Raw genomic sequence first — 26,996 nt, forward strand, 5'->3', positions numbered from 1 at the left:
AGTTCACGTAGGTCTTGCATTCTTTTTTGAGGTGACGTGTTTAGCTCAGTTTTCGTGTGACTGTTCAAATCAAGGTAGCTTTTTTTTTCAAAGAGTGAATGACTTTACCCAACTGAGAGAAGAAGAAAAAGAAATCCTGTTCCAGGAAGAACTTGGGGTCAGGAATATGGAGGAAGTGTGGCAGTTCATGCAGGTGGTCTTTTAGTAGAAGACAGTTAAAGAGAATTGCTTACCACATCAAGCAATACGAAGCAGTAGTCAGTGCTCTGAACAGTGGGAACAAAATCCTTGTAGAATGAGGTATGTGAAAAATTCAAAGGAGTAGGACACTGCATTCTGGGAAAGAAGCAATTTAAAGAGCAAGGAATAGCAAGAAAAAGACAAAATGTTACCTTTATATTTGATCCACATTAGTTTTAATAGAAACCAAATCTTTGTAAGGATCTTTCATTCTCAGTACCTAGGCGCAGTTTATCAGCCAAGAAAAATGAACTGAGTCAATAGCGTTTTCTCATACTGTATAGGAGAAACTGGTCACAGGGACTGTGATAAATTTGTACTTCATATACAGAAAAGCATAAATGTTGCAGTATGTGCACGTAGGGGAGGTAGGAAGAACACATTAATTATAGAGATAGAAAAAGGGCAGCTGGATAAATAGGACTCTGCACAATTTGAAGGGTTTGCAGCCTTTAAAAATGTCAGATTTCATTTTAATGTTACAAGTACTGAGTAACTTTTATCTTATTTTTAACAGACTCTGAAGGCAGATCCAGAAGAACTGTTTACAAAACTGGAGAAAATTGGTAAGGGCTCTTTTGGTGAAGTTTTTAAAGGAATTGACAATCGGACTCAGAAAGTGGTTGCTATAAAAATCATTGACCTAGAAGAAGCAGAAGATGAAATAGAAGACATCCAACAGGAAATCACAGTGCTGAGTCAGTGTGACAGTCCCTATGTAACTAAATATTATGGATCCTATTTAAAGGTAAGATGCTTACAGTTGATGGTCATTTGATTTTTACCAGTAATTCTTTTCCAAGTTGTCCAATCATGCTTATCTTCAAGGGCAAAGTTTCAGTCAAACCTCAGTTGAAGAAAAATCTATTTTTACTCTTTCAGTTCTAAAGAAAGAATGTGTCACTATGTTTTTGTGACATGTGGCAGAACTTAATGGAAAAAAAAATGCATGTCTTGCTGTCTCTGTACAAAAAGAATTAATTTAAATCACATTGATTTGTTAAGCTCTTTCTAAGTGACACGTGGATTCTCCAAATGTTAGGAGAACGGAATGCTTTAACTGTTGGTCACTTTCAGAAAACTAAACTTAAATCTGCATTTGAATTGTCAAAATATTAAAAGCGATGCACTATCAGCTGTTTTGCAAAACTTGAAAATTTTTGTCAAGATTTGATTAGTAGCAAAGCATAGGTTGATTTTCTAAGGAGACTGAACCTAGTCTTGATCAGAATTATTTATTATTAAAATAAATAAATAAATAAAAAAGTTAATCTACGAGCATTAGCCAACAGTACATTAGCTGTAAGTGAAGCTAATGGAAGGCTTTTCCATTAGTTACTTTTTGGATCTGCTTCCCTTCCCTCCCCTGAAATCCCCATGAGAAATTTAGGCTTCAGGTTTCAGTTTTAAGTGTGGCAGATAGAGGTTTGTTTGTTTGTTTATTTAATTGGCTGGATAGAGTGGCTTATTACCTCTAGCAGGCATGGAAAGCATTTGGAAGTTTTTGTACTACTTTATCTCGTTGTCCCTTATTTGGGTAGGTCTTTATTTTCTGGCAATTAGACGAGAAGCTGGGCAAAAGGTTGTACTCTGGAAAGGATTTGGAGTTATGAGTAGGCAGAAAATACTTCTAAACTAACTTTCAGTCTCTCTTTGCTTTTGTGGAAGCATTCTACTTCATCAGCAAAAATACGAAGGTTCTGGAAGGCGAACCCCTTCTTATCCCTGGATTTTATCTGAATGCAGGAGATGTGTAACTGAAAGGCAGACAGGGAGTCCTTTCCTCTTGTGCTCTGAACCAGTTTGCTTGGACAGCTTATCACTGAAGGCATTGTAAATGGTTTCTGACCCAATAACCTGTCACCAGTACTGTACTTAAGTTACGTATCCTTCAGATCTCAGACACATCATGTAGTGGTTTAACCTCAGTAGGCATCTGGGCACCATGCATCACTCACTTCCCACCAATAGGGCAGGAAAGAGAATCAGAAAGGTAAAGGCGTGAGATCTTGTGGGTTGAGATAAGGACAGCTGAACAGGTAAAGCCGTGTGCACAAGCAAAGGAATTCATTTTCTGCTTCCCATTGGCGGGCAGATTTTGCACCATTTCCAAGGGAATGGGGCTCATCACACACCATGGTCTCTTGGGAAGACAGTCATCCTGAGCATCCTCCCCTTCCTCCTTCTTTACTCCAGCTCTTACTGTTGGTCATGGTGTCGTGTGGTGTAGAATATCCCTTTGGCCAATTGGGATCAGCTGTCCCCTCTCAGCTCCTTGTGTACCCTCAGCCTGCCTGGAATGGCAGCACAAGAACCTGAAAAGACTTCGGCACTGCATAAGCAATGCTGAGCATCAACTGAAACACTGGTGTGTGTTCAAATCTACTTTCAGCATATATCCAAAGCAACACCATACAAGCTGCTTTGAAGGAAATTAACTCTATCCCAGCCAAAACCGAGACACAGCAGGAGGCACATAATTCAGTATAGTAAAATGAATAAATTTGCCTTTGTAGCTTTTATCGCTTCTTTTGAAATTTCTCAGTCTAGGTTTGGTAGTAAAATATGTCTTGTAGGAAAGGCAGAAGTGGGATTAGTCTCCCTGCTTCAAATCTTTTATAGGAGAAAAAGCAAAATCTTAGAGGATAAGTGAGATAGAATGCAAGAAAAATAGAAGTTTGATGGGAATGCTACTTAATAGCTTTTACGAAGTATGGTGTCATTTAGTGAAAACAGTGGGGCATCCGTTGTTTTTACAAAGTGAAGGAGGGAGGAGAGTGGAGGGTATGGTAGTGCGATAGCTTTTGGCTGGAAGGAAGTTTTGTGAGTGATGCTTGTGCTTATTGCTTATGTGCTTATTGGAGGACCTTCTGAAAATACTCGTGCCTTCAGTGTCCCTTCAGTTAAGTGCAGCAATCTGATTTTTCCATCTTGATGTGTCAGTTTTCTAAGGTACAGCGCTAACACTGGCTGTATTAAAATTCAGCTACTCCTGGAAGAAGGCATATCTTTCTAGATGTACTGCTGACAATGCTAATTCATTATTTCACTTCTGTGTGAATTTATATCATTTTGCGAGACACTTTGTACTGTAGAATTTACAGTCTTCAAAACAAAAAACTCCTTTATGCTGTTAAAAATTAATCTGTGGTAATTAGATGATGTTGATGTGATAGAATCTTTCACAGGAAACGTTGTGCAATTGTATTAGCTTATTAAAGAGTCAGATCTATTATTGGATAGTAATGATGTGTCGTATTAATGTAGATAATACTTAAGAAGGAAAGTATTAATGCTTAAATGAATTGATTCATAATCTAGGCTGGGAATCTCGGTTTATTTGTTGCAGATCTTTGCTGCCTTTGCAAGTTAAGATTGTTGTATGGAGGGAACCGAGTCTGACCGTCTTTTAACTCTGTTTCTGATAATGTGATATCCATCACCAGAAATGTTCAGTACATTGATACTCCATATCTTGAGTGATTAGGAGGCATTATTTCTTCCATGACTGCGCATTTTAGCACTAATTACGAGAATACTACTTTTTTCTTCCTCTCAGAATGAGATTCTTTGAAGGGATCAGTAGGAAAATGGTAAGATGTTAGGGGGTGTTGCTATGTTGCCCAGCACTGCATTAATTATTCTCTAAAGCCCATGCTGTATGGTGAGTACTGGCCATGTGTCTGCTGAATCAGAGTCCCACTTGGGACTCTGCAGACCTGATCATTAATGTTTCATGTCCCTTTCTAGAAAAAAACTTACAGAACTGTGGAAGACCTATTCTCACATCCTTTAAAATGTTTGACAGATTATAAGAGGCATTCTGTATTTTCACCAAGAGTGGTTAGAAATAAAGTCTAGAAATAAATATGTATTTTTTTTTAAATAATGATTCTGAATATGTAGCTTATTTTAGGCAGTCAGGTGGATGTGAGCTCTGTAAGTAAGTCTGTGGCTGTGGCTGAACCAAAATAAATCACGAAGGATAAACAAAAGTGACTTGGTCTGTATATATGGAACTTTTCATTGTTTAAGTATTGATCATTCAGTGCTTTCTGATCTCTTATGCCAAAATAGAACCATAGTGCCACATCAACATGTGTCTTGAACACCTCCAGGAACAGTGACTGCATTGCCTCCCTGAGCAGCCTCTTCCAACGCATCACCACTCTTTCTGAGAATAATATTTTCCTAATATCCAACATGAATAGGACAGGATGTCATGGGTGATTGGCCAAGCAAAGCTAATTCCACCTAGTAATGATATATATATTTTTAGAGAGAAGATAGCTTAAATATGTATGAGGTGGATTTTGTGTCACTTGTAGTTATTTTTACATCCATATTTGCTGAACTTAGAAACCTAAGCTTTCATGCTTTAGGCAGCTCAAGGACATAGTGGGTATTTTGGATATTCTTGCTGCAGCAATCTAGATAATGTAAATGCTCACACTGAAAATTACATGTGACCTCAGTATGTTTTAGGCCAACATCCTTTGGCTTTATAGCTTTAACTGGTTTGCTTCATCATTTATGAGCATCTTTGAACTCACGTGACCTTAAATAAGTGCTGTGGGCCAGAAGTTGATGTAGCCAGCATGTAAGGAACTTGGTGCATTGTGTTCTCGAGAGCAGGCAGCCTGTGACAGGTGATGTCCCGCTTGTCAGGGTTGGGGAGCAGGGTGGGGGTTTCCCCCTTAGCTGTAGGACCATAGAATCCACAGCACTGGGGTGTGTCAGTAGTTTCTTGATGTTCCAGAGTTTCTTGTTTGTGTTGTGAGCCTTTTGCAAACCACACTCTCTGAATATTGTCTGGGGATTAGGCTCCTGGATAAAATAAATAATTTTAAAAAGCAAGCTCTAACTGCATCTCTCATTTCTTGTATTACAGTTACAGCTGTGCTGTCGTTACTGCATTTTGTGAGGGTTAAGGAGACTGTGCCTTCTCTATTCCCTTGAGCAAAGCCAGATGGAATTGTCTTATCCTGTAGGAACCCCTACAGCTGTGACTGCATGTTTTCTCCTCTCTTACTGGAGCAGTGTTAGGAACAGAATGAGACACAGCTTCAGTAAGACGGTTCCTGTACAGGTATGCCTACTTTTCTTCTGGAGCCCCTCATAAACCCTCAGTTCTCTCCAGGCAGCAGCAGCCTAGCAGAGATGTCTGCCTCCATCTGTCTGCTTTAAGTGAGAAGCTGGCATCTGGCTGGACAACCTGAAGGAATCAGCAAGAGTTTCTGAAGTGGTTTGCTGGGCTTCAAGATCTAGTTGGATTGCTGATTTAAAGAAAAGTTGAAAGCTTCCATTAATACAGCCCATAAAGGTCATAAATAAAAGCAAAGCAAAAGCGTACGAAAGAACTTGTGCACTCTGTCTGTCTCTATCACAATAGAGATAATAGTTTGGTCCCTTCTTATTTCAGAGATGATTACATTGCAACTCTGAACTTCTGTTGTCCTTAGCTTAACTACTTGTGTGTTTGCCTGTAGACTTTTGCTGTACTCCTTAATGAGAAAGGAGTTGTTCATTTGCACCGCCTTTATTCATAGATTTTGTTTTTAATTGTAACTCCAGAAACTTTTCGTTCCACTATTTCCCTTTAGCAGTCCAAGAGATTCTTGCCGGTTTCTGAAATCTGCATTAGATTTATCAGTGTAATCAGTTCTGAATTGTTTCTCTTTCGTGGGTAAATAATCCTTACTGAACTAATGTATCAAGATTGGAAGCATCACTGATCTATCTTGGGAAAGCTGAAGGTTTATAATTAACTATATTTAGTATTATCCAGCATTTAGATACTGAACCATGTCATGCGATTCTGATCTTGTTCTAAGTCAATTTTAAAAAGCTCAGTGAAAAATACTGTTTCTTGGAAGTGATGTATCTATGCTGCTCTTGTTGTGAAGCCTTTGAAAGCTGCCTCTATGCTGCTCCAAATCCTGGCTTCTATATGCTGTGAAATATTCCTGAGTGTAGTTTCACACCTTGATACCTATTTTTAGTTAGATCTGTAACAGCTGCCTGCTGCTCAAATAGGCAGCAGCAGCATCTCGTCCCCATCCTGCTTTCAGGATTCTGCCACTGTTCTTGGGTCTGTTGGCTGCAGAATGACTTGGTTCACACAGGAAACTACTTTCCCAGTGAATTCCTCCCACTCCCTCCAAAGACAAACCATATCTCCAAAACAGCAGACACCAATGCTCAGAGATTAATCAGTTCAGCAGAAGTTGATGGAAGAGAGAGGGACCATGCTTTCTGGTAATAACTTGTTACAGGAAGTCTAGTATTTAATTTGGCTGTACATGTGATGCAGTATTGTTTTTTAACAGAATATAATATGGTTTGTCATATGTCCTTTAATACTGCATGTTACTGTAGGCCTGTGAGATATCTGAAAAGACGATGAGTATGGCATCACAGTGGAAGCTTTTTTCAGCTGCTGCCAAAGGGGGAAGTCCAGCTCTGCCATGTGACTCACTTCCTTGCCCTAGCACCATGGCCTATATAAACTTCCAGTGAAGCTATTCAGCTCAGTGGATAGGCAAATCTAACTGGTTTCTCTTTTTCTATTTTTAAATTAGGGGGTAGTGGGGAAGTTTGTACACTGCTGATTCCAATTGGTGTAAAGTTATATGGGCGTGCACTGCCACATCATTATTTATTAAATCTTTTTAATGAGCCAGTAGTAATGCTCGTGTGTGTGTGTCTGTGTGTATTTGTACCCAGCTTTAGGTAGATTAGTTCCATGGATTGGTTGCCCAAAGCGGTCTCCTGGCAGATGGGAAGGAGAAGACAAGGCTTTCTAGCTGCCTGGAATGTGACCTGTGGCACTAGCAGATGGCTGCCCACCTGTTGATCTGGAGTGCTTGGGAACCTCTAGAATATTTGCTATTTTGATTGGAGACACCTTTCCATCATAATACCGTGCTTTTACATGGTTATTATGTTTCTGACATATCTTTAATGTTAACATAAAGTAGATTTCATTGCTCAGTTAGTTTTCTTTTACTTCAGTACATTTGGGCTTTTTTACAGTTCTTTGGATCAATTGAATTCCAGATCTTCAGTTGAAAAGTTGATTAGAGACAAAATATATTCTGAACTTCTAAACATATACTAAACTAAAGTTCTAAATGTGTATCTAAATGTATATTGAACTTCTAAAGCAAAGTTCCACAGTGGATAGGTTTGTGTGGTGAATTAGTTCTGATTAAAAGAACGGTGATGGAGCCCATGTCCACGACTAAGTTCTTGAGGTTTGTTTCTCTGTCATTTTTTCCCATCTTTTTCACTATATTACAAAATATTTAAGCTACTGCATAACAGTTGGGATAAAAGTTGAGTGTTTGGAGATACTGAGGCTTTCTTCTATTTAACAGTTCCTTGAGACAGCAATTTCTAAGAGGGCAATGAAAACATAGAGGAAGAAGGCCAAATGGAAATGAGGGATGGAAGCAGAAGGTGTTTGTAGCAGTAATAAGAGGTCGGGAGTGGAGTTCTAAAGAAGAATTGGCCTATGAAGACTGTGTGAAAAAAAATAGCAGGAATTGAGAACAATGTGAACGAATGAGTTAAAGGGAAAGGATAAGTGAAGACCTACAGGCTGCAGAGCAGTTATGCAAAAGTTGGGGGTTGTGTATACAAGTGGTAAAAAGGGTTAAACGGATGGGTGGATTGATATCTGTGCAAAGGAGAAGTAAACTTGGGTTGTACCTTTCATTTTGAATTTAATTTGTTGAAGTGGTAAACAGGAACAAGTGTAAGCATTAGAGCGGTTGTATTTTGAACAGTGGAGGCGATAGGATTCGTGTGCCTCATATATTAGAAGTTTGACTCTGGTCTAGAATGGGGATTAATTTATAAAAGCTGAGTGCAATTAACATGAACTGTTCCAGTGAAATAGGTTTAAGATATTTAGGTGTAAGTAGAGTGACGTCTTGGTGGAAAAAAAATTTACTAATTTCTGTGTTAATTGGATGCCAAATTCACTTGACAGTTCTGCTTTTGTTGTAATGTAATTCATCTGGAAAGTGAATTCTGTGAACTACTGCTGATTTTCTTTGGCTTTCAGTTTCTTATTTTGTGTTTTCATAGAGTTTATGAATAACTGTTTGGTGGACTTATCAGTAAAATTCAACTCCATAAAGAGCTTTGATTATGGGTTGCATTTTTGTTTCTTGCATTCTCGGTAAATAGAAGGAATGCTGGGATTGCAATATAACCACGTCGTTCACTTGTTATTCTTTGACTGTCTCTTTAGAAGGAATTTCTGGAAAAAGATCTGCTGCGTGTTGGAGTTCATTCTTTCCCATGAAGCATGGACTGCATAGACATGGTTATAAAGTAGTTCTTTACCTGGTGGACAGGAAGGAGGGGAATGACTAACTGCTAGCTCCATTAGGTGATAAAAAAGCTTACCTTCACCGTATGGTTGTAAGTGACATGATTTTTTTACTCTTCCATCCCATTATTTGAAGAGAGAGAAACTGGCTATAAATTGATGGGAAACTGAAGAGTATGGACTCGTGTTCACTTAGCATCCCAAATAAATGATTACCCACTCCTTTAGAATTAGAAATGTGTGTGGTTCTTTAATTGCTGTTTAAGTTTCTCATGGTTAATAGTTAGGAACTGGTTTTGCAGCCAATACAAGAAATGTGTGTGTCTGCTTTCGCTGTAACATATTCTAGTGGAAGAGTTATAAACCAAGGTTGCCCATTAGCTTGGAGCTTTGGGAAGTCATGTGCTTAATGTGACATGCCTAGGCTTGTGACAGCTGAGCTGAAAGGATTCTTTTCTATGATGAAGGGGCGTGTGTCCAGGAAGCGTGCCAAAGGGCCTGAGAATATGGGCACTGTTAGAGATGACTCAGGCTAAGGAAAACACGGGGCTTGTGGCTCCAGCATGCTGGGATGCAAACACAAGTCTGATGAATGTTCTGCAAAAAGATTCTTTGATCGGTGCTGTGACACAACTTGAATTATTGCATTCGTGTTTTTGTTGTTTTTCCCCCCTCCCAGCAAGTGGCTCTGCACGCTCTGTTGCGAGTAGTCTATGGCAAAAAGAATGCATTTAAGGATTCACTGTACACTGTTGAAGTAATTGCTAGAGGTATTGGTTGGAAGGTGGCTGCTTTGTTAGGTTGTAGAATGCGTTGACTAGTACTTATATTTAGGAATGAGTATGTCCTTTTCCTTGTGATCTAAAAAAGGCAGAAATTTCAGTGTGTTGGAAAATGATTCCAAAGGCAAATATTTTTTTTTATACATATGCACATGCGTAATAATGTACACTGAGGATGTTCTGCTTAGTCTGAAAAATCTCGTTGCCTGTGTTTTTCATGGAGTACACAATGTCCAAACTGGAACGAGCAGCTTGTCTCTCCTTAGCCTCTGTTCTGCGTTGGCTACCTGGCAGGTGCTTTTTTTTTTTTTTTTCCCCAATTTTTTTTTCCTTTGTGGTTGAACGTTAGATGGCTGACAAACCTTGATTAAAGGACATAAATGCGCCACATGCAAAACCACAATGATTTCTTTGATTGCAGGGACCTTTTGGCCAGCTTGCATAAGGACTTGTGTTTAGAAGAGAACCTTTGGGCTCATCTGTATCTCCCTCCCCTCAAAGGGATGGCAGCCCGAGGACAGCTAGCATTCATCCTGACGCCAAGAGACTTCAAAGGAGGTAAGCGCCTCAGAAATGCTCCCCAGCCAAAATGCACTCATCAGTCCTGCCCCACAGAGTGGTAATATTCTTCAGTGCAGCATTACCGTCTCCTAAAAGTTTCTGTTCTTGCTCCTTCATGAAAATCTTTTGAGAGCTCTGTGAGGCCTGATCAGCTGGTTGCAGTCCTCATGGAGATGTGCATCTCTGTCAGTAAACCTTGTACTTTTGCTTAAGAATGTGCCCTTAGTGTGAGGCAAAAGGTGCTACGCTTCCTGGCTTTGTACTCAGACATATGCTCCCCTCCATCCCTTGGTTTGTCTTTCGTATTTTGGATGAGACTTAAAACTCGAGCTTTTCTCAGTTCATGTTTCTTTAAGATCAAGGGGGAAAAAACCATGCTTGCTCTTCACAGTTTTAAAGTTCCCTTTTTTCCTTTTTTTTCTTAAGTGGATCTTCTTTCATATCCAGATAATTTCTGTCCAAATCTTTGCATGTTTAAGTTTTTAGTGAACATTGTCCCAGGAAATGTATTTCATTCTCGTGGAGGGAAATATGTCTTTAGGAATCTTTTTTTCCTGTCAGAGATGCCACCTAGATGCAGCACAGCTGTTTGTATCTCCTAAATGCCTATAGAATAATTACGTAGTAGAAAGATAAATTAAGAACAAATAGTTGTTTGCTGTGGAAACAGAAATGGAAAAACAATAATCCCATATTAACTTATTTATATAAAGAAAAGCAGAGCTCTCAGGGGTGATTTCTGATTTTCCCCAACCTCCTTTCAGGTCATTCATAGGAAAGCTGAGCTATAGATCTTCTTTTTCTTGTTCTTATTGCAGTAAACATTATGTAAAACCCACTAAGAACGTATCTGAAAGCATAAGGAAGAATTTTCTTGCCTTTTTTTTTCCACTTATGAGAATATTTGGGTGTAGAGTAGACCAGTAGTAAAACTTAATTAATTGTTTGCTGAGCAGATTTTTTCTAGGGGTATCGGTTTGGAGAGAACTGAGTTGACAGTGGGTACTCTCAGATCACATAAGCTATATCTGTTCCTAAGTCCTGTATGACTGCAGGTACCCTGAGTAACAACTTTTGCCTTATTTTTCCTTTTATGATTTGAGTGTGTGTGTTTTTTTTTTTTTAGCTATTTGTTTGACTTTATAAAGCCTAGGCAAGAGCTTTCTGACTACTTTGATGACCACCACCTAGCTGGCCTTCTTATTGGGCTCTACTGTATAAAAGTAAAGCTCCTGTAGATTGTAGCTTAAATATGTTAAGGCCATCATATAAAATAATATTCCACCTAATTCTCTTCCAAAGTTACTTGCTTTCAGATTTACCTATGAATATTAAGATCAACTTGTATCTCCTCCAGGCTTAAAATGTTTACAAGTTCTAGTAATGTTGATAGGTTAAATTAGCTTGATTTTCGTTTGCCTGTTCAACAAATTGCTTGCTGTTTTTTTTGTTGCTTTGTTATTTTGTTTTGTTGGTGTTCTTTTTCTATTTTCCAAATGCTGAGATTTTTCCCACAGTAATCAACTGTCATGGTTTCATATGTACATATGTAATGTACAATGCTATTCAACTGTAGCAATTTTGATTTATTTCTTAATATGTAGTCTTTCCACAATGTGTTATTTTTATTTCCCTTCATCTGGAAAGTGGCAAAATGTTCAAATAGTTTTCAAATTAAAAAAATAATAAAATTAAAGGAATGAAACTTTCACAAAACTGGAAATCTTTTTTGGGGGGAATTATTCTAGCACTTCTTTTTATCTCTGCAAGATATTACCGCATATGCCACAATAAGAACAGCCCACTGAAGCTAGTGTAAATCTTAACAAGTTCATTCTGTTCCATGTGGGACAAACTGAAGAGGATCACAAATATATTTTACTTTCATTAATGGGTTGCTATCTCCTGGGAGCAAATGATAAGGAAACAGAGGCAGTTTTTGTTTCCTCCGTTTGAGTATCCTTCCATTGACTTTATTTATTAATTATTTATTTTGAGAATTGCTAAACTGCTTTTCAGTCTGCTGGTAGATGTACATTATAATAAAAAGAGACCTAGCTACAAGTGGGAAGCATTATATTATTTGGAGTCTCTGGAATTCATGGAATACTCAAATTCCTTTCAAAGGTAAATCTAGTTACTGCTTTGTCAGTGTTTCCTGGAGGGAACTGATATTCTAAGCAATATTATTTCTCTTTGAAGCCTTTCAAATTGATAGTAAAATTCAATCATTCATTTAAGAGGAAAAATCAATTTTAACTGTATACTTTAATAGTATACCCGTTTATGTACTTCAGCATGACAATGTTTTCGCATCTACTTTCTTGACGAATAGTTATTTTCATCTACATTTCATAACAATCTTCTTTTGCTGTTTTTATGGTTTAAAATGTAGAAGCAGGATGTTAATCTCCAGGCTTAAAGGTGGCTAACTCGCTGAAGCTGTTGGCATTTCAGTTACTCTTCACCTTTTTGAGAACACTGGGCAGTACTTGAAGACGTTGTTCTAAAAAAGCACGGACTGTTAGTTTTGACAGGATAGTGAGGGGAAAAGAGGAGGAGGAGGACAATTTATCCAGCGGTTATCTTTGCAATCCATGTGTCATTAGCCTTGTTCTCTCATGAAGTTGTTTCTTTAGTTCTTGTAAGTCAACTTTTAATTTTTTTTCATGCCGTCTGATGTTCAGATTCCTTAGGTATTGGTATCTTTAGGTAATACGACAGGTAGTGGTTGTTGGTTGCTTTATTTTTTTTATTTTTTAATTAAATCTGATGACATAAACAAGCAACATTGCCTTTGATAAAACAGTACACCAACCTATAAAAGCTTGTGTGGTGATGGTAGGTGGAATTAGATGGAAGAACATTAGCAGAAGAGTAGCATGTCAAAGGAAAATTCTAGTGAAGGATTAAGTGAATGATGAAACTCAGTATGCTTCTTAGGGAGCATTGGAATGACAGTGGAATTCTTTATTCCATAGTGAGGCTGGAGAACTTTCTGTTCGCCAGATACACAAGAAAACCAATAGTATATATTATCATGTTTAAGGACAAGCTATGTTGTCTTAGGAACGTGGTGTGAATAGGCACTGAAAGATTTCTGTCTGGTTTTATTTTCTGTAAAGGCAGTTCAAAAGCTTGAAAAAAAGAATATATATTTATCCTTACTTAATAGTGGTTGTATAGTTATAGGATCTGGATACGGAGTGGTAGAATTGATTTGTCCACTCACAATGGGAAGAACTCGGTTATTTAATATGTAACAGAATTGAGTACCCATGGTGTTCATACTGCAGTGTAAGTAACTTTCTTTTGTGATCAGTAAGTTCTATCCTTTGTCACATCCATTTCACTTGTCAAGAGTTATTAATCCCATTGAGCAATCTAACTGATGTGTGCATTCCTTATGTTCCTTGTCCAAAGACTGTACTGAAAAGAATGATATGAAAGCAAATGGCGCAGTTTGGTATTGTTAACATACACTGAATCAAGTTCTGATTAGATTTAAACAGAACCAGTAATATATGCAGATAATATTTATAACTAGTCTAGATGTGACACGAATTGAGGCCGTGAGGTAGAGCTGCATGTGTTTGTTGCCAGAACCTGTGTTTGCTGAATAGTGTTAATATCCACCTTGTACTGTTAAAGAGCTCACTGTTTACAAATGATACCTGTTCTACTGCTGTTCTGAGGATCTAGAAATGGAACAGTCAGCTAACAACTGGAAAGACTGCAAATACTGAGGTGTTACAAGGATCTCATTCTTTAATGAGAATGTAATAGGTGCCTTCTCTCTGACTGTATGTGTCACCTTCTTTCCTGAGAGTTTAAGCTCTTGGGTACAACGTTTTGGAGGTCTTGATGCTTCTTGATACACATTTTCAAATTTGAGAGGGTTGTCAACATTTATTGTTTGTGAAATGGTTTGAGCTTGTCTAAGAGAATCAAGTACCACAAATAGGTAAATACTAATTCCTGTTACTGACTCACTGCATCATTTATGGCATCCTACTTTCTTTTTTTTTCTTTCTTGATTGATCTGTACCTTATTGCTGTGTATGAGCTCACAGATGGCTATATGATTGATGAGGACTCCAATGCCAGGCAGAGCATGCCTGTTCTTCATCTTGTTTAACAAAACAAGGACTGCTACGGTGATCTGATATTCAAAGGAGATGGTGAATGAATAAAAAGATGCCTGAAGCTGAACCCAGTGATTGTGAGGAAATAGAATGTATTTATTTGGTTGTCTCTTCCTCTTTTTAGGAAGGGTATTGGTTTGCCAAATATTTTCAGATTCATTTCAGATAAGTGATTTTGTGCTTCTGTCATTTGGTGGGTTGGTTGCACATCCTGTTTTTGGGCAGCACCTTTGCTGAGGGGTGGTGAGGGAAAGCACCTGTGGCACTATGTGCTTGTGCCACCTGGTGGCTTTGCTGAGCAGCGTGGGCTTCAGATGCACAGTTAAAAACATAGATGTGAAGTGTCTGTAAAATCCTTCTTTTGTTCCAAAATGGAGAGTTGGAGGGCAAGGTAGCTTACAGCTGGTGCAGGACATGAGATCCATGATCACTGAATCCTGCTTGTTAATTCAAGCATCTTAGAAGCAAACAGCAAGTGTTTGAGAAAACTCTGGTTGGTGCAGATGCCAGACTCACCTTGGAGGTTTTAAACAACAAGTTAACAAAAGGCAAATCTCCACGAGGAGTGTAACAACTTGTAGCAGGAATGCAATTTAGAGAGATTATCCTGTTGTATGGGTTGTATATCTCAAGGCACTTTTAATCTGGTTTCTTATGCTGGAGAATCAGTATGAAAATAAATACTGAATTTGTAGCTGTGTTGAAATATGTCTGTCTTTCTGACCTATATCACTTTGGCACATAGAAGTTAAACTGAATATTTATTGAACAAAACGTCTGTTGGTCAATGCATACCAGTTTTGTAACTAGTTTGTTTTTCCCAGATTAGTTCAGGTCCTTCTGTTCAGGCTGTTTTGTCTCTGCATTCCAGTACTGTAGGTTTTTCTACTAGTCCAGTGATAGTTAAACTTTTAGTATATGCAGATCAGCGTAAGCTTGTTCTTATTTTCACTAGCAAATCCTGATGTGTTATTTCTATCAAATATGCAATTTCTAGCTTGTGATTCTTTTGAGCTGTGATCTATGACATAAGTTAGAATGTTTGTAAGTACAGATTCTGAGTGGAATGTGCAGATGGTTTGTCTCCAGAACAAAACAAGCATTCGGTAAAATGATTTTGTGGGTACTTATAGGTAACTCTTATCCTGCTACTAATTACATACTGTGAATTTAAAGTGGAAAATATTTTTTCTTGTCTCACTTAGAATAAGAAGAGGTGCTCACTGTTGTGCTATTTTCAAACTACATTAATTGACTTTTTTTTCCCAGGGGTCAGTATTGGGGACGGTCCTGTTTAATATCTTTATTGATGATCCCAATGTGATGCTGCACTGAGAGGAAGTGTTGATCTGCCTGAGAGTAGGAAGGCCCTACAGAGGGATCTGGATAGGCTGGATCAATGGACTGAAGCCAATTGTATGAGCTTCAACAAAACCAAGTGCTGGGTACTGCACTTTGTTCACAACTCCATGCCACTCCATCTTAAAGACTTGGAGCAGTGTGGCTAGAAAACTGTGCAAAGGAAAATGTTCTGGTGGTATTAGTTGACAGCCAGCTGAATGTGAACCAGCAGTGTGCCCGGGTGGCCTAGAAGGCCAGTGGCATCATGGCTTGTATCAGAAATAGTGTTGCCTGCAGGAGCAGGGAGGTGAACATTCCTCAGTACTTGGTATTGGTGAAGCTGCAACTCGAGTGCTGTGTTCACTTTTGGGCCCCTCACTACAAGAAAAACTCAAGGCCCTGGAGCATGTCCAGAGAAGGGCAACAAAGCTGGTGAGGGGTCTGGAGCACAAGCCTTATGGGAAGCAGCTGAGGGAACTGGGATTGTTCAGTCTGGAGAAGAGCAGGCTCAGGGGAGACTTTATTGCTCTCTACAATAACCTGAAAGGAGGTGGTGGTGAGGTGAGGTTCAGCCTCTTCTGCCTAACTATTAATAGGACAAGAGGGAATGACTTCAAGTTGAGCCAGGAGAGGTTCTGGTGGATATTAGGAAAAACTTCTTCTCAAAAAGAGCATTGGAAAGGGCTGCCCAGGGAGGTGGTGGAACCACTGTCCCTGGAGGTGTTTGAGAAACATGTAGATGTGGCACCAAGGGACATAGTTATTGGGCATGGTGGGGATGGGTTGATGGTTGAACTAGATGATATTAAGTGGTCTTTTCCAACCTTAAGTCACAGAATCATAGAACCATACAATCATTCTTTCTTCTAAGAGTCAGCTAAATTCTGAAGTGCTATACAGGTCAGTTAGTGCTGTCACTTCCAGGTCCTTCTGGTCCTTCTCATTTATGCCTCTGTATTATCTTATCCTCAGTAACCCTGCCTTCCCTCAAGGAAGGTGATTTAGATACATTTCTATTGTTACATACTTTGACTTGATTGCTTTAAGTAAATCTCTCCTGTTTAATGTCACACTCCGGAGAAATATGTGTATACATCCTTCTGGCTAGATAAATAAAAACACAAAGCATCTCTGAAGCTAGGACTCTCCATGTTTATTAAATGTTTTATCAACTTCATAATGACTCATAAAGAAACATTTTGATTATGTGTTTCTTTATATTTATGCTCAGATTTCTGTTAAATTCACCTTCTGGAACTCTGGGGGGACATATTTTTGGTGAATAACTGTGTGTTTAGGGCAGGAATGGATGGGCTTTGATTTCACATGGTAGGAGACATTCTTTACCTGCTGTGACTGCACTTATTTTACAGATCATTTCACGCTGTAACAGTAAATGAACGGTGAATCCTTCATCAGAGATACGACTGCTACTATGAGGTTTTTGTCTGGTTTCAGAGTTACAGTCAGAAGTCAAACTAAAAGAAGAGCAAACTAAGTTTGATAAGGATTTATAGAAATTCTGCCTTTCTGTAACAGAGCTTCTTCTAGATTCCAAAGCTGTTCTGTTCCTCAGTTTCATGGCATCAGAGGAAAACCTCTTGTTGGTGCTGTGAAAAAGGAAATGTAGCATGTGCCTTCATTAGTGTGCTCATCTAGGGAAACAGTGATCCTAAATTTGGACTGCTGACTCACCACAGCTCTACTGTACCTGGGAAACAAATCAATGCTTTGTTGGGACTGATGCTTAAAATAAGAAAATTGGTCTTCAGATCTTAAAATTGAACAATTAGCGTTCTTAGTCTGAGTATATAAGTGTAGTTTGTTTTTGAAAATGAAGTGATTTTGTGTAATACATAATTATTAATCTAGCCTGTAGAAGAAGATGTAGCGATGTTGGTGCTTTGCAGAAGGAAAAATGGGGAATATGTACTAAACAATGAAAGAAGTATATGCAAAAAAAAAAGGAATTTCCACACCTTTAAAAAGGAAAGTGTCAGTAGGTTAAGGAACGTGAAGTATGCAATAGGTGCTCTGAAAGGAAGGACAGAAGGAGGGAGGTGTGTTGCTCTAGTCATGTCAAAGTGAATTGACGGTGCTCTACTTGGGAACTGCTGTTGGTGCATAGCATAGAATAAGTGTATTCAGGTTACTGGCTCTAAAATTAAAATATGCATTAAGCAATTAATTGAAACTGTTTCACCAAAAGTGATTTTTTTGCATTTTCTTTGTTAAGCAATGTGTGTAGATTTAAGATTTTCAGCTGGGGCTAGTCAAGAGTGATAGTAAGATTCATTACAACAGTAATTTCATCTATTTGAATATATTACATGAATGATGAAGACTTGAAAAATAGATTAATAAAATCCTGGAAGTTGAGCAGTATTCCTGTGGCAAAGGGGGAGGATGAACTACGGAGAGCAAAGATCGCTTTTAGGGCTACAAAAAAAAAAAAAAAAAGATGCCGTAATCGTAATAAGTTGCTATTACTTAGCTTCACACTGGCATATCAATACAGTTGTGGAAATGCAGTTAGGACAAACATACACTTTCCTGAGTTTTAGATATATTTTGCAATGTAGTATTCCTGAGTTTCCTGGATTCATGGCTATTGTATTGTAAATTCAGACATGTAACCAACCCCAAGCAGTTGGTAATGGTTTCAGGAGCAAAGAATGAGCAGACTAGGAAGAAGAATGACAAGGATGAACAATGATTAGAAGACTGATTTTTGTTAGTTATGGTTGTATAGCTTTGTGTTACATGACTGTGAAACTACATAATTCAAATTATATTCATTTAAAAATATATTTTATGCTACTGCTAGATTTCTGTTTTGCAACTTAGGTAACTATTCTGAAGCTGGAGAACTTACTGTCCAGTTTTGTGAACAATTAAGGGAAATTGTTGTATCTTAATGAAAGTTCTTGTTTCTCTAAATCCATGGCGTGAGATAGTAGAAAAAGAGAGATGTATCTTGTTTTGACTTCCTGTTTTCCTTTTTTGAGAGGATCAAGGAGTTCCTTTGCCCTACATTCTTCTTTCCCATCCCAGCATTTCAGTTGAAATATAAAGCAGTAATACAGCTCATGTGGTTTTGCTTAAATTACTATTACATGTATATTTGCAGGCGCATAAAATTGAAATATTCAGAGCATTTCACACTGCTTTAGAAAGCAAGTTTTCAGCTGGAAATATATATATCTGTATGCATGTAAAATATATGTAATTTTATATATGCAATAATTTTGATTGGGCTCAGGAAGATTTCTGAAGGTAAAGTGACTTACTGGAAGACACCTCTCAGATGCATGCTTGTCCTGGAACTGTCAGAACATGGAGTATTTAAGGCAAAATTTGAGAACCTCTTAGTAGCAGAGTATGTATTTCAGGACCATTAAGGGACTCTTTCAAGAAGGGCAATAATTCTCTGGATATCTGTGGTATCTGCAGAAAGTAAGCATTATCAAAATGCTTTATGTAGATAAGATAGAGTGTATTTTGAAGTTACTTTTTTTTCTCCAAAAAAAATCTGTTCCAGTTCTTTTAAAATATTTTTAACAAGATTGTATGCTAGTCAGAAAGTATTAGTTGACTCCTGAAGAGTGAGTATCTGAATTGAGTTGGATCTGTGTTAAAGATAGTGGATGAGGTTGGAATTCTAATTCAACATCTTAGCTAAAAATGTTCCAATTTGTGACACTGGAGACAAGGGGTGAGAGCTGTGTGCCTTTATCTACAGAAGATGCATTACTGTAAGGTGGATGAATGTAATGCTTTTCTTAGTGTATCTGGGAATAAGGTGCTGCAAACAGCGGGAAGAAGTGATTGGGGCCAGTGTCTTTTACAGTGTATCATATATAATGTATTAAAGATTCCCGTGTATCAAGCTTTTCCTTCAGAATATAGTAGGTTTACTTTTTTTGTTTTAATTTTCTGTCTAAAACTAGCAAATTGCAGAAGTCATCTTGAGTAATCCTTATTTTGCATCTTTATTAGATTGCTTCATCTTTCTTCAACATAGTTGTTCAAAATTCTATACCCTATATTAGATGCAGGATCATTAGTGGAGAAAACTTACCTGACAAGGTAAGGTCATTAGGTCAGAGACAGAAAAGTTAAGAATTGCCTTTCCAAAAAATGAAGCAATGTATGAATGTGAAGAATGAGTCTTACATGAAATTCAACCTAGTCAGGAGGCAAGGTATTAAAGAAAATGTTTAGCAGTATCTGTACGAACAAAGATAGTCAATAAAATAAAGGCATTTTATACTAAGGAAAGGAATGATGGAAATTTGAATGTCTGTAATGAGAATCTGTAAATAGAAGAGTTTATTCTGTTCCATTTTCACTGAGTGTCCCATGTCTTTTTCATGTCTCAGCAACTACTTTGCAAACTGTACTAAGGAGGGTGATAAGAACAAATGGGTGGATGGCTCTTGAGAGTTAATAGTTAACTGCCTCAGAAAAATTGTCCGGTCATGGTTCTAGTCTTTTGTTTCCCAGTTCTGAGGCTTTGACCATTGGATTAGATGCTCAAGATGTTCTTTATACTTTCAGCTTAAAGGCGAGAGTTGTCCTGCTACAACACTCTTTGGCAGGGATTAAAGAGAAATTTCTTCTTACTTTGATACAATCTGTATTAGAATAGTATTAGTAGCAGAGAACGAGAGAAGTACCATGAAATGAACTTGAGTTTGACATTAAAGACCCTGCATCAGATATTTAGAAGCAATTAACTTATAACGTCTGCGCTCTTACCTATTGGTAAATGTGAATTGGCGTTCCTCATGTTGATTTAGATGAACAGATTTAATATTTTTATTATTATTTTAGCAGGCACAATTGTGTAAATAGCTTGTGGTAGACTAAGTTAATTCCTCATCAGTTAGGACCAAAAATTTTATCATATCTTAAAGAATAATCTGTAAGTGTTGTAGAGGAACAGCTAAACATTATTGGTGTTTCAAAACTTTAGATTCTTCTGCAAGAGGAATAGAATGGTTCTCATTTTGACTTAATAGTAACTGATTTTTTTATAAAGAGTAATATGTTTTTTGTTGTTCTCTGTTTTGCAGGATACAAAGTTATGGATAATAATGGAATATCTGGGTGGAGGCTCTGCCCTCGATCTAGTAAGTAAATAATATATGATTTTTATTACCTTACCTACATTATTATTTTCTTCAGTTATAACTCCCAAAGCTGTAGTGTATCATTTGTCTGTGATAGTGTTTGTTGTAATAATAACAGAAAGTTTATGGTCTTACAAGTGTAAGATCATAACTTTTTAAGTTGGAAGATAGTGTAACCAGATGCCTTAAATAAAATCTTTTAATTTGGATGTTCCAATAAAGGAGAAAAAGTATTTGTCAATCTCAGGAAAGTATTATTTTCCATGGGACACAATGGATTATTTCTAGAGGTGGAAGGAAACTAAGAAACATAACATTAGAATCAGGACCTAAACATCTTAGAATGCTGATCTTCAGTTAGCTAGAGAACATTGCAGGCTGAAAAGAGTATTTTCTGTTCTGTTTTCTGCTAACACAACTCCTCATGGTCATGCTAAGAAAGAAAAGGAAAAAAAAGGATGACCCTTTAAGTTCTACACTTCGTGAACCAAATCCATTACATTTCTCTTCCCCAAAGAGTTTTATATAAAATCCTGCAAGGGAATCTGCTTAACAAAGAAAGGTTATAGAGGTAATAGTTCAATATATTTGAAAGACTAGATTGACTGCACCATCTAAATTCATTCAAAATTGGGCAATTTTTTGTTATAATTCAAAAAGTTCAGCACAGATTACATCTTATTTGGCTAGATTCTGACAAATCACTTCAGCCATTAAAAAAGGGTATATGAAAATTACACACAATCTTGTATTTGTTGTAGACTTCAAAAATAGTATTATAAAATAAGAATGCATGTTTTACGTACGTGAAAATTGTTATACCAGATTGGACTGACTGTCACTGTAGCATAGTTTGTTGTCATCTGAGACAATTAATAAATGTGGTGAAAGAATAATAAGGGCCCATGTGGAGGGATTCTTCTTGTGACGTCCTGAAAATGGGAGTAGGGACTACTAAATGCAAGCTTCCTGCTATTGAGCTGCCATGTTTTACCTTTCTGAACTTGTTTATACCCTTAGTTTCTGTGTCCTCTAAGTAGGAATTCTGTGGTTATATAGAAATGGATAATGTTCCTGATAAAGTTACACTGAAAGAAAAATAAAATTACTTGTTGTCCAAATAGAAAAGTAACTAGACACTACTTCTGTAACCTACTGCTATAAAAAGGTGTAGAAGAGTAGAAAGAAAGAAAACAGATGTTCTCAGATTTTCTTCATGTTTTTTTAATCCTACTCACTCACGTGTGTGATGACCATTTATTTATCCTGTAAGTTGTTGCCTAGAATAGTACAAAGTCTTTGATCTTATCTGGAAATGTTAATGAAGAAATTTTGCCACAGAACTGGCAACATCAAATAAGGGTTTGTACATAAAGCATCCTGTGTGGCTTCATCCATCTTGAATTTTCACTCTGCTGCATGTTTTCCTAGCTCTAATATCTATGTCATGGTTCTCAGCTGAAATCTGGCGTGAGAACTTTATCATGTTTCTGTGCACGAGGTAAGATTGAATGGGGACCTTGAATTCCATGGTTGAAGTGTACTCCTGACTTGTTAGCCTTGTGCCTTTTTTGCTTGAATGTTACAGAATGGTTTGGGTTGAAAGGGCCCTCAAAACCCACCCAGCTTCAACCCCGTGCCGTGGGCAGGGCTGTCACCCACCAGCTCAGGCTCCCCAGGGTCCCATCTGACCTGGCCCAGAATGCCTCCAAGGATGGGGCACCCACAGCTTCTTTGGGCAATGAGATCTCCCTGGAGACTTCTCCAGACTGGATAAGACCAACTTGCAGTGGCTTTTTTCAAAGTCACACTTTACAAGAGAAAGTGCATGTTATGCAATTTTACATACGTTGGTTTTCAGTTTTGATATGTTTGTGGCAAGAGGACAAGCACTAATAGTCACAGTCTGTTTTCACAGCTTCCTGCCCACTTGGGAAAACCTCTTTTGTCAGATGTTAGCTTACCACTTTTAGATGTGCTATATCATGTTGCCAGCTCTTGAACTGGCATTTACAGCCTAGCAGAAGCAAAGCCTTGAGAATGCCTTTGTGGACCTCAGGGAGTGGCAGTATATATGCTTGTTTGTTGCTCTCCTAAGAACAAAATCTTCCTCTATAAATGTTAGGTTTTCTGAGGTAATATTGATGCTGAGATAAATAATTTATGAGGGTGAAGTTTTCAAAGCTAAAGGAAAGAAAAAAGGTTGAAAGTAAGGTACCAAAATACAACAAATAATATGTTGTCAGCATCGCATGAAATCTTACCTCTTTTCCTGCCTACAAGCTGAGGTTTTTAGTAGTATTTTTTGTATTAATTTTTTTCTGAAATGCTTTTCAGTGGCTGCTCTTGTTGGGTAGACTATAATACTGGAGTAGAAGCATAGAATATCCCCAGTTGGAAGGGACGCATAAGGATCATGGAGTCCAACTCCTGACTACACATAGGACCCCCAAAAAGAAAACCCTGTCTGAAAGTGTTGTCCAAATGCTCCATGAACTCTGACACTTGGGGCTGTGTCCACTGTCCTGGGCAGCCTGTTCCATGCCCGCTGCATAGAACCTTTCCCTACCCCCCACCTGCCCATCCCGTGATGCAGCTCCGTGTTGTTCCCTCGGGCCCCGTCGCTGTCACTGGAGTAGAGCTCAGCACTGCCCCTCTGCTCCCCATTTGAAGTATTTGCAATATGTTCGTTGTCAGAGGTTCAATTTTGATCTCTAAAAATCCCCCTACTAGTTAAGAAGCTTATTTTGAGTAGTGACCTTTCCAACGATTTGCAGATCTGTACCTTCAGTTTTGTATGAAAAAAGTAAATAACTTATAAAATACGCAATGCTTTGTCAGCATAGCAATTTGAGTTGTATTTTGGACAGCTTCACAAAATCTCATCTGACATATAGTGGCATGATGTTTGATTGATGTGGCATCTTCACTGCCTTTGTTTCCTTCTCAGGCTTTTGAGATTTGGGTCCATATAGGGCCTATAGACTTGCACATCTAAGTTCAGTGTGATCTTAAGAAAGAGGTTACAATGTAGGTGCTTTTCAAACCACATATATCTATGATGTGACCACAACAAAGCAATAATTTTAACTGCATCTTTATGGAGCCCTTAACAAGCTTTTAAAAACATTTTAGAGAAGTATTTCTTTATTGGTCATAAGACAACTTAGTTTAGAACTGTGTGTATATATTTTTGTGGATAATCTTTGTTGTATCTCATGTTATGAAGTTGGCAAATGGGAAGTTTTATGGTAGGCCAGAATGAGTCATTTCTTTTATACTCGGTTCTGTTTCTGGTCTCTTCATTTCTCCTTTCATATATGCATACACGCACACAAATATTTCTTTTGTCTCCTAGTTAGAACCTGGTTCACTTGATGAAACCCAGATCGCCACAATACTGAGGGAGATACTCAAAGGTCTCGATTACTTACATTCGGAAAAGAAAATCCACAGAGATATTAAAGGTAAACTATTTTTGGTTTCTAATAATGTTTGAAGAGCTCATGAAGTATACAGGAAGACCCTTGCAGAATCAAATCTCTTAATTTCAACTGTTTCCTCTTCCTTACTCTAGCGGCTAATGTATTGCTATCTGAACAAGGAGAAGTAAAACTAGCAGATTTTGGAGTAGCAGGACAACTAACAGATACACAAATAAAGAGGAATACCTTTGTGGGAACACCGTTTTGGATGGCACCTGAAGTAATAAAGCAGTCTGCTTATGATTCAAAGGTGAGAGATGTATTTTGGTTTTGCTGGTCATTGTAATAAGGATTAAGGTCTTTGATTTGGCATTTTTATCATTCCTCTTAATATTATGGGCAGCTGGTGCATTTCCTGACCATGGCCTGTCCTACGTTATCAGCATAACTTGTGCAATGACTAATATTCCAGTATATTGATTTCCACTGTAAACATTTTCAGATATTAAGATATAGTTACATCTCATCTGCATCTAAATATGCTTCTGAATTAAACATTCTAGCAAACAGTTTTCAGAATCGAAGAGACAAACTTCTGAGGAATTTCCTCATGTGAAACACTCAAAATATTTTCAGTTAAAACAGTGTACTTATTGTCTTCTCATTACTTTATTTTAACATTCATATTAACATTCATTAAACTTATAAAATTACTGTGACTGATAATATAGCATTATTATTTATTTTTTAAAAAGTATGCTATGCAAATATATGTGATATCTTTATCTTTTGATAAGAAGCAATCTTTTGTAGAGAAGCAATTCTTTTCAGTTGGGCACAGTTCCTGCATTTTTGAAAATACTATTTTAATTCAGGATTTAACAAATGCATATATTTTGCGTATTTTCCTGTTAAAATATGTGAATCTTGACAAAACCAAATCAACTCACAATTTACGTTCCCAATATTGTACTTTCAAGATAACGTGGGGCTTTTGGGACTGCATTAGACATATTCTGATACGCCATGAGTTTCTCACGCAGGATTTGCTCATTCCGTTCCTACTCTGTTCAGTCCCATTTTCAAACTGTTTGTGTCCTTAAGATAGATGTATTATTTTTTTTCTCAGACCATATATTACTAATTAGATTTATATTTACAAGGTACTCTAATAGTTGCGTGTAGTAGCAGAAGATAATAGTTTTGGAAAGGATAGTGAAGCTCCAGCAGCTTCTATTGGACTTCTGGAAATAATAATCACACCCATACATTTGAGAACATATTTCCAGATGTGTTGTGTAAGTTAGCTATAATATTTGCATTTTAACGTGTTAACTAGCTAGTCTGAGAACAGTACTTGATGGTGAAAAATACAACTTAATTTTTCATTTTCTCTTGTAGTTGACTTTTAAAGCCCAAGTATTCCATGGAGATAATAAAAATCTGGCTGCTATGGGAAATCAGCCATGGGAAAAGTATTGAAAAGTCAAATCATGACTGTAATAGTTCTGTTAAAATTATGATCTGTTTCATTATTTTGTTTCCTGTTTTGTATTTATCTTTCCCCATATACTGTATTTCATTTTCTCCAAGTTATTTGCTCTTTGGTTTAATGTCCACATAAGATCCTTCCTTTCCGTCTAATTTCTCTTGTTTTGTCAATTCTTATTTCTTCATGTTTTTGATGCCTTTCTTCATCTGAAAGTCATCATCTTCGTTTACTTGCTTTAGTTTCCCCATAACTAGTTATCTGCCCTTTCTACAGTGTTATTTCTAATAGAAGAATTTAATTTTTAACTGTTTTTTCTTGCACAAAACCTGTTTCTTTCAACTATAGGAGTTTCAAAGTCAGAATAAATTTTACTCATTAGAACAAGGAAGGAAAATGCTTTATGTCAGTACTGCAATACTTGGAAGAGTAATTTTTGTTCAAGATTAAAAACTGTAGAAAATCTTACTGTGGGGTAAAAGAATTGATGTAAGGTTGTTTGAATGATTTCTGCTGGGATCATGAATCCAAAGAAGACCAGTTGACATTGTCCCCCCCCCATTTGGAGAAGTGATTTGCACCATTGTGCCTGAAGTTTGCTTGTCACAGACAAGCAAATCCTGGAAATGCATAGATGGATACACGTATAGTTAGTACTCGCATCTGTTACATCTGTTTTGATATCCTCTCTCAGGAGACAATACAATTCCAGAGGGAATTTGTTTTTATATTCTTGGTGCTTCCCACAGGAAGCTACAACTTCAAAGAGCTATTGTGTGGCCAAGGTTTGTTGGACTTCATTGCTCATTTTCAGTGGAGAAAGATCACTACAAGTAGAAGGCATTAAATACATAGGGACAAGAAAGAAAGAAGTGTGTGCGTGCATGTACACACACATCCATGAACTTGATTTTTATAAATATACAAATGTATATATGTGCTCCTCCCGTGACTGAAAGTCTGACAGTAGAAAGTTATCAATTTTTATGGCTTTAACACATTTCTATAGAGAAACTGGGATTTAGAGTAAGATAGAAATAACGCTCAGTTGCTATAACATGACGAATCCTCTTTGCAGGTGACATTTATCTTTCATAACCAAGAAGAGCTTTCCTGCCAGAGGAAAGTTACTCACAATTAGACTCAGGCTTGAGGAGAACTTAGCTGATAGTGCTAGTAATAAGAAAAATGGAACTTGGAGCTTATTTACATATGAAATTCTCTGTGTTCAATTTGAGATTTTTTATTACTTACAAAATATATAATTAATGTATATATGGAGCCCAAGAGAATTCCTCTTCACTCAGTGCAGTGCAGGCAAGCCATGAGTTAGAGGGACCTGCTCTGACAGAGAAGCAGTGGTTTAGTGATCTTGGAGATCTTTTCCAAAATTAGTGATTCTGTGATTCAGTGAGTGTGTGTGGTGTTGATGAGTTGATGGTTGGACTAGATGACCTTGGAGGTCTTCTCTAGCCTTAATGATTCTATGATTCAATGAGTGGGCATGATGGGGATGTGTTGTGTGTTGGACTAGATT

At 37.5% G+C, this 26,996-nt stretch overlaps 1 protein-coding gene across 1 annotated transcript in view; it reads left to right on the forward strand.

Moving 5' to 3' along the window:
• The window catches only part of STK24 (serine/threonine kinase 24), a 52,061-nt gene that overhangs the window by 12,755 nt on the left and 12,310 nt on the right, over window positions 1-26,996 (forward strand). The window contains exons 2-5 of the mRNA XM_021416300.1: window positions 758-988; window positions 20,489-20,545; window positions 23,904-24,012; window positions 24,123-24,280. Coding sequence (XP_021271975.1) covers window positions 758-988; window positions 20,489-20,545; window positions 23,904-24,012; window positions 24,123-24,280 — 555 coding nt within the window. The remainder of the gene's footprint in view (window positions 1-757; window positions 989-20,488; window positions 20,546-23,903; window positions 24,013-24,122; window positions 24,281-26,996) is intronic.

Source organism: Numida meleagris, chromosome 1 (genome assembly GCF_002078875.1).
Source record: "Numida meleagris isolate 19003 breed g44 Domestic line chromosome 1, NumMel1.0, whole genome shotgun sequence".
NCBI lineage: Eukaryota > Metazoa > Chordata > Aves > Galliformes > Numididae > Numida > Numida meleagris.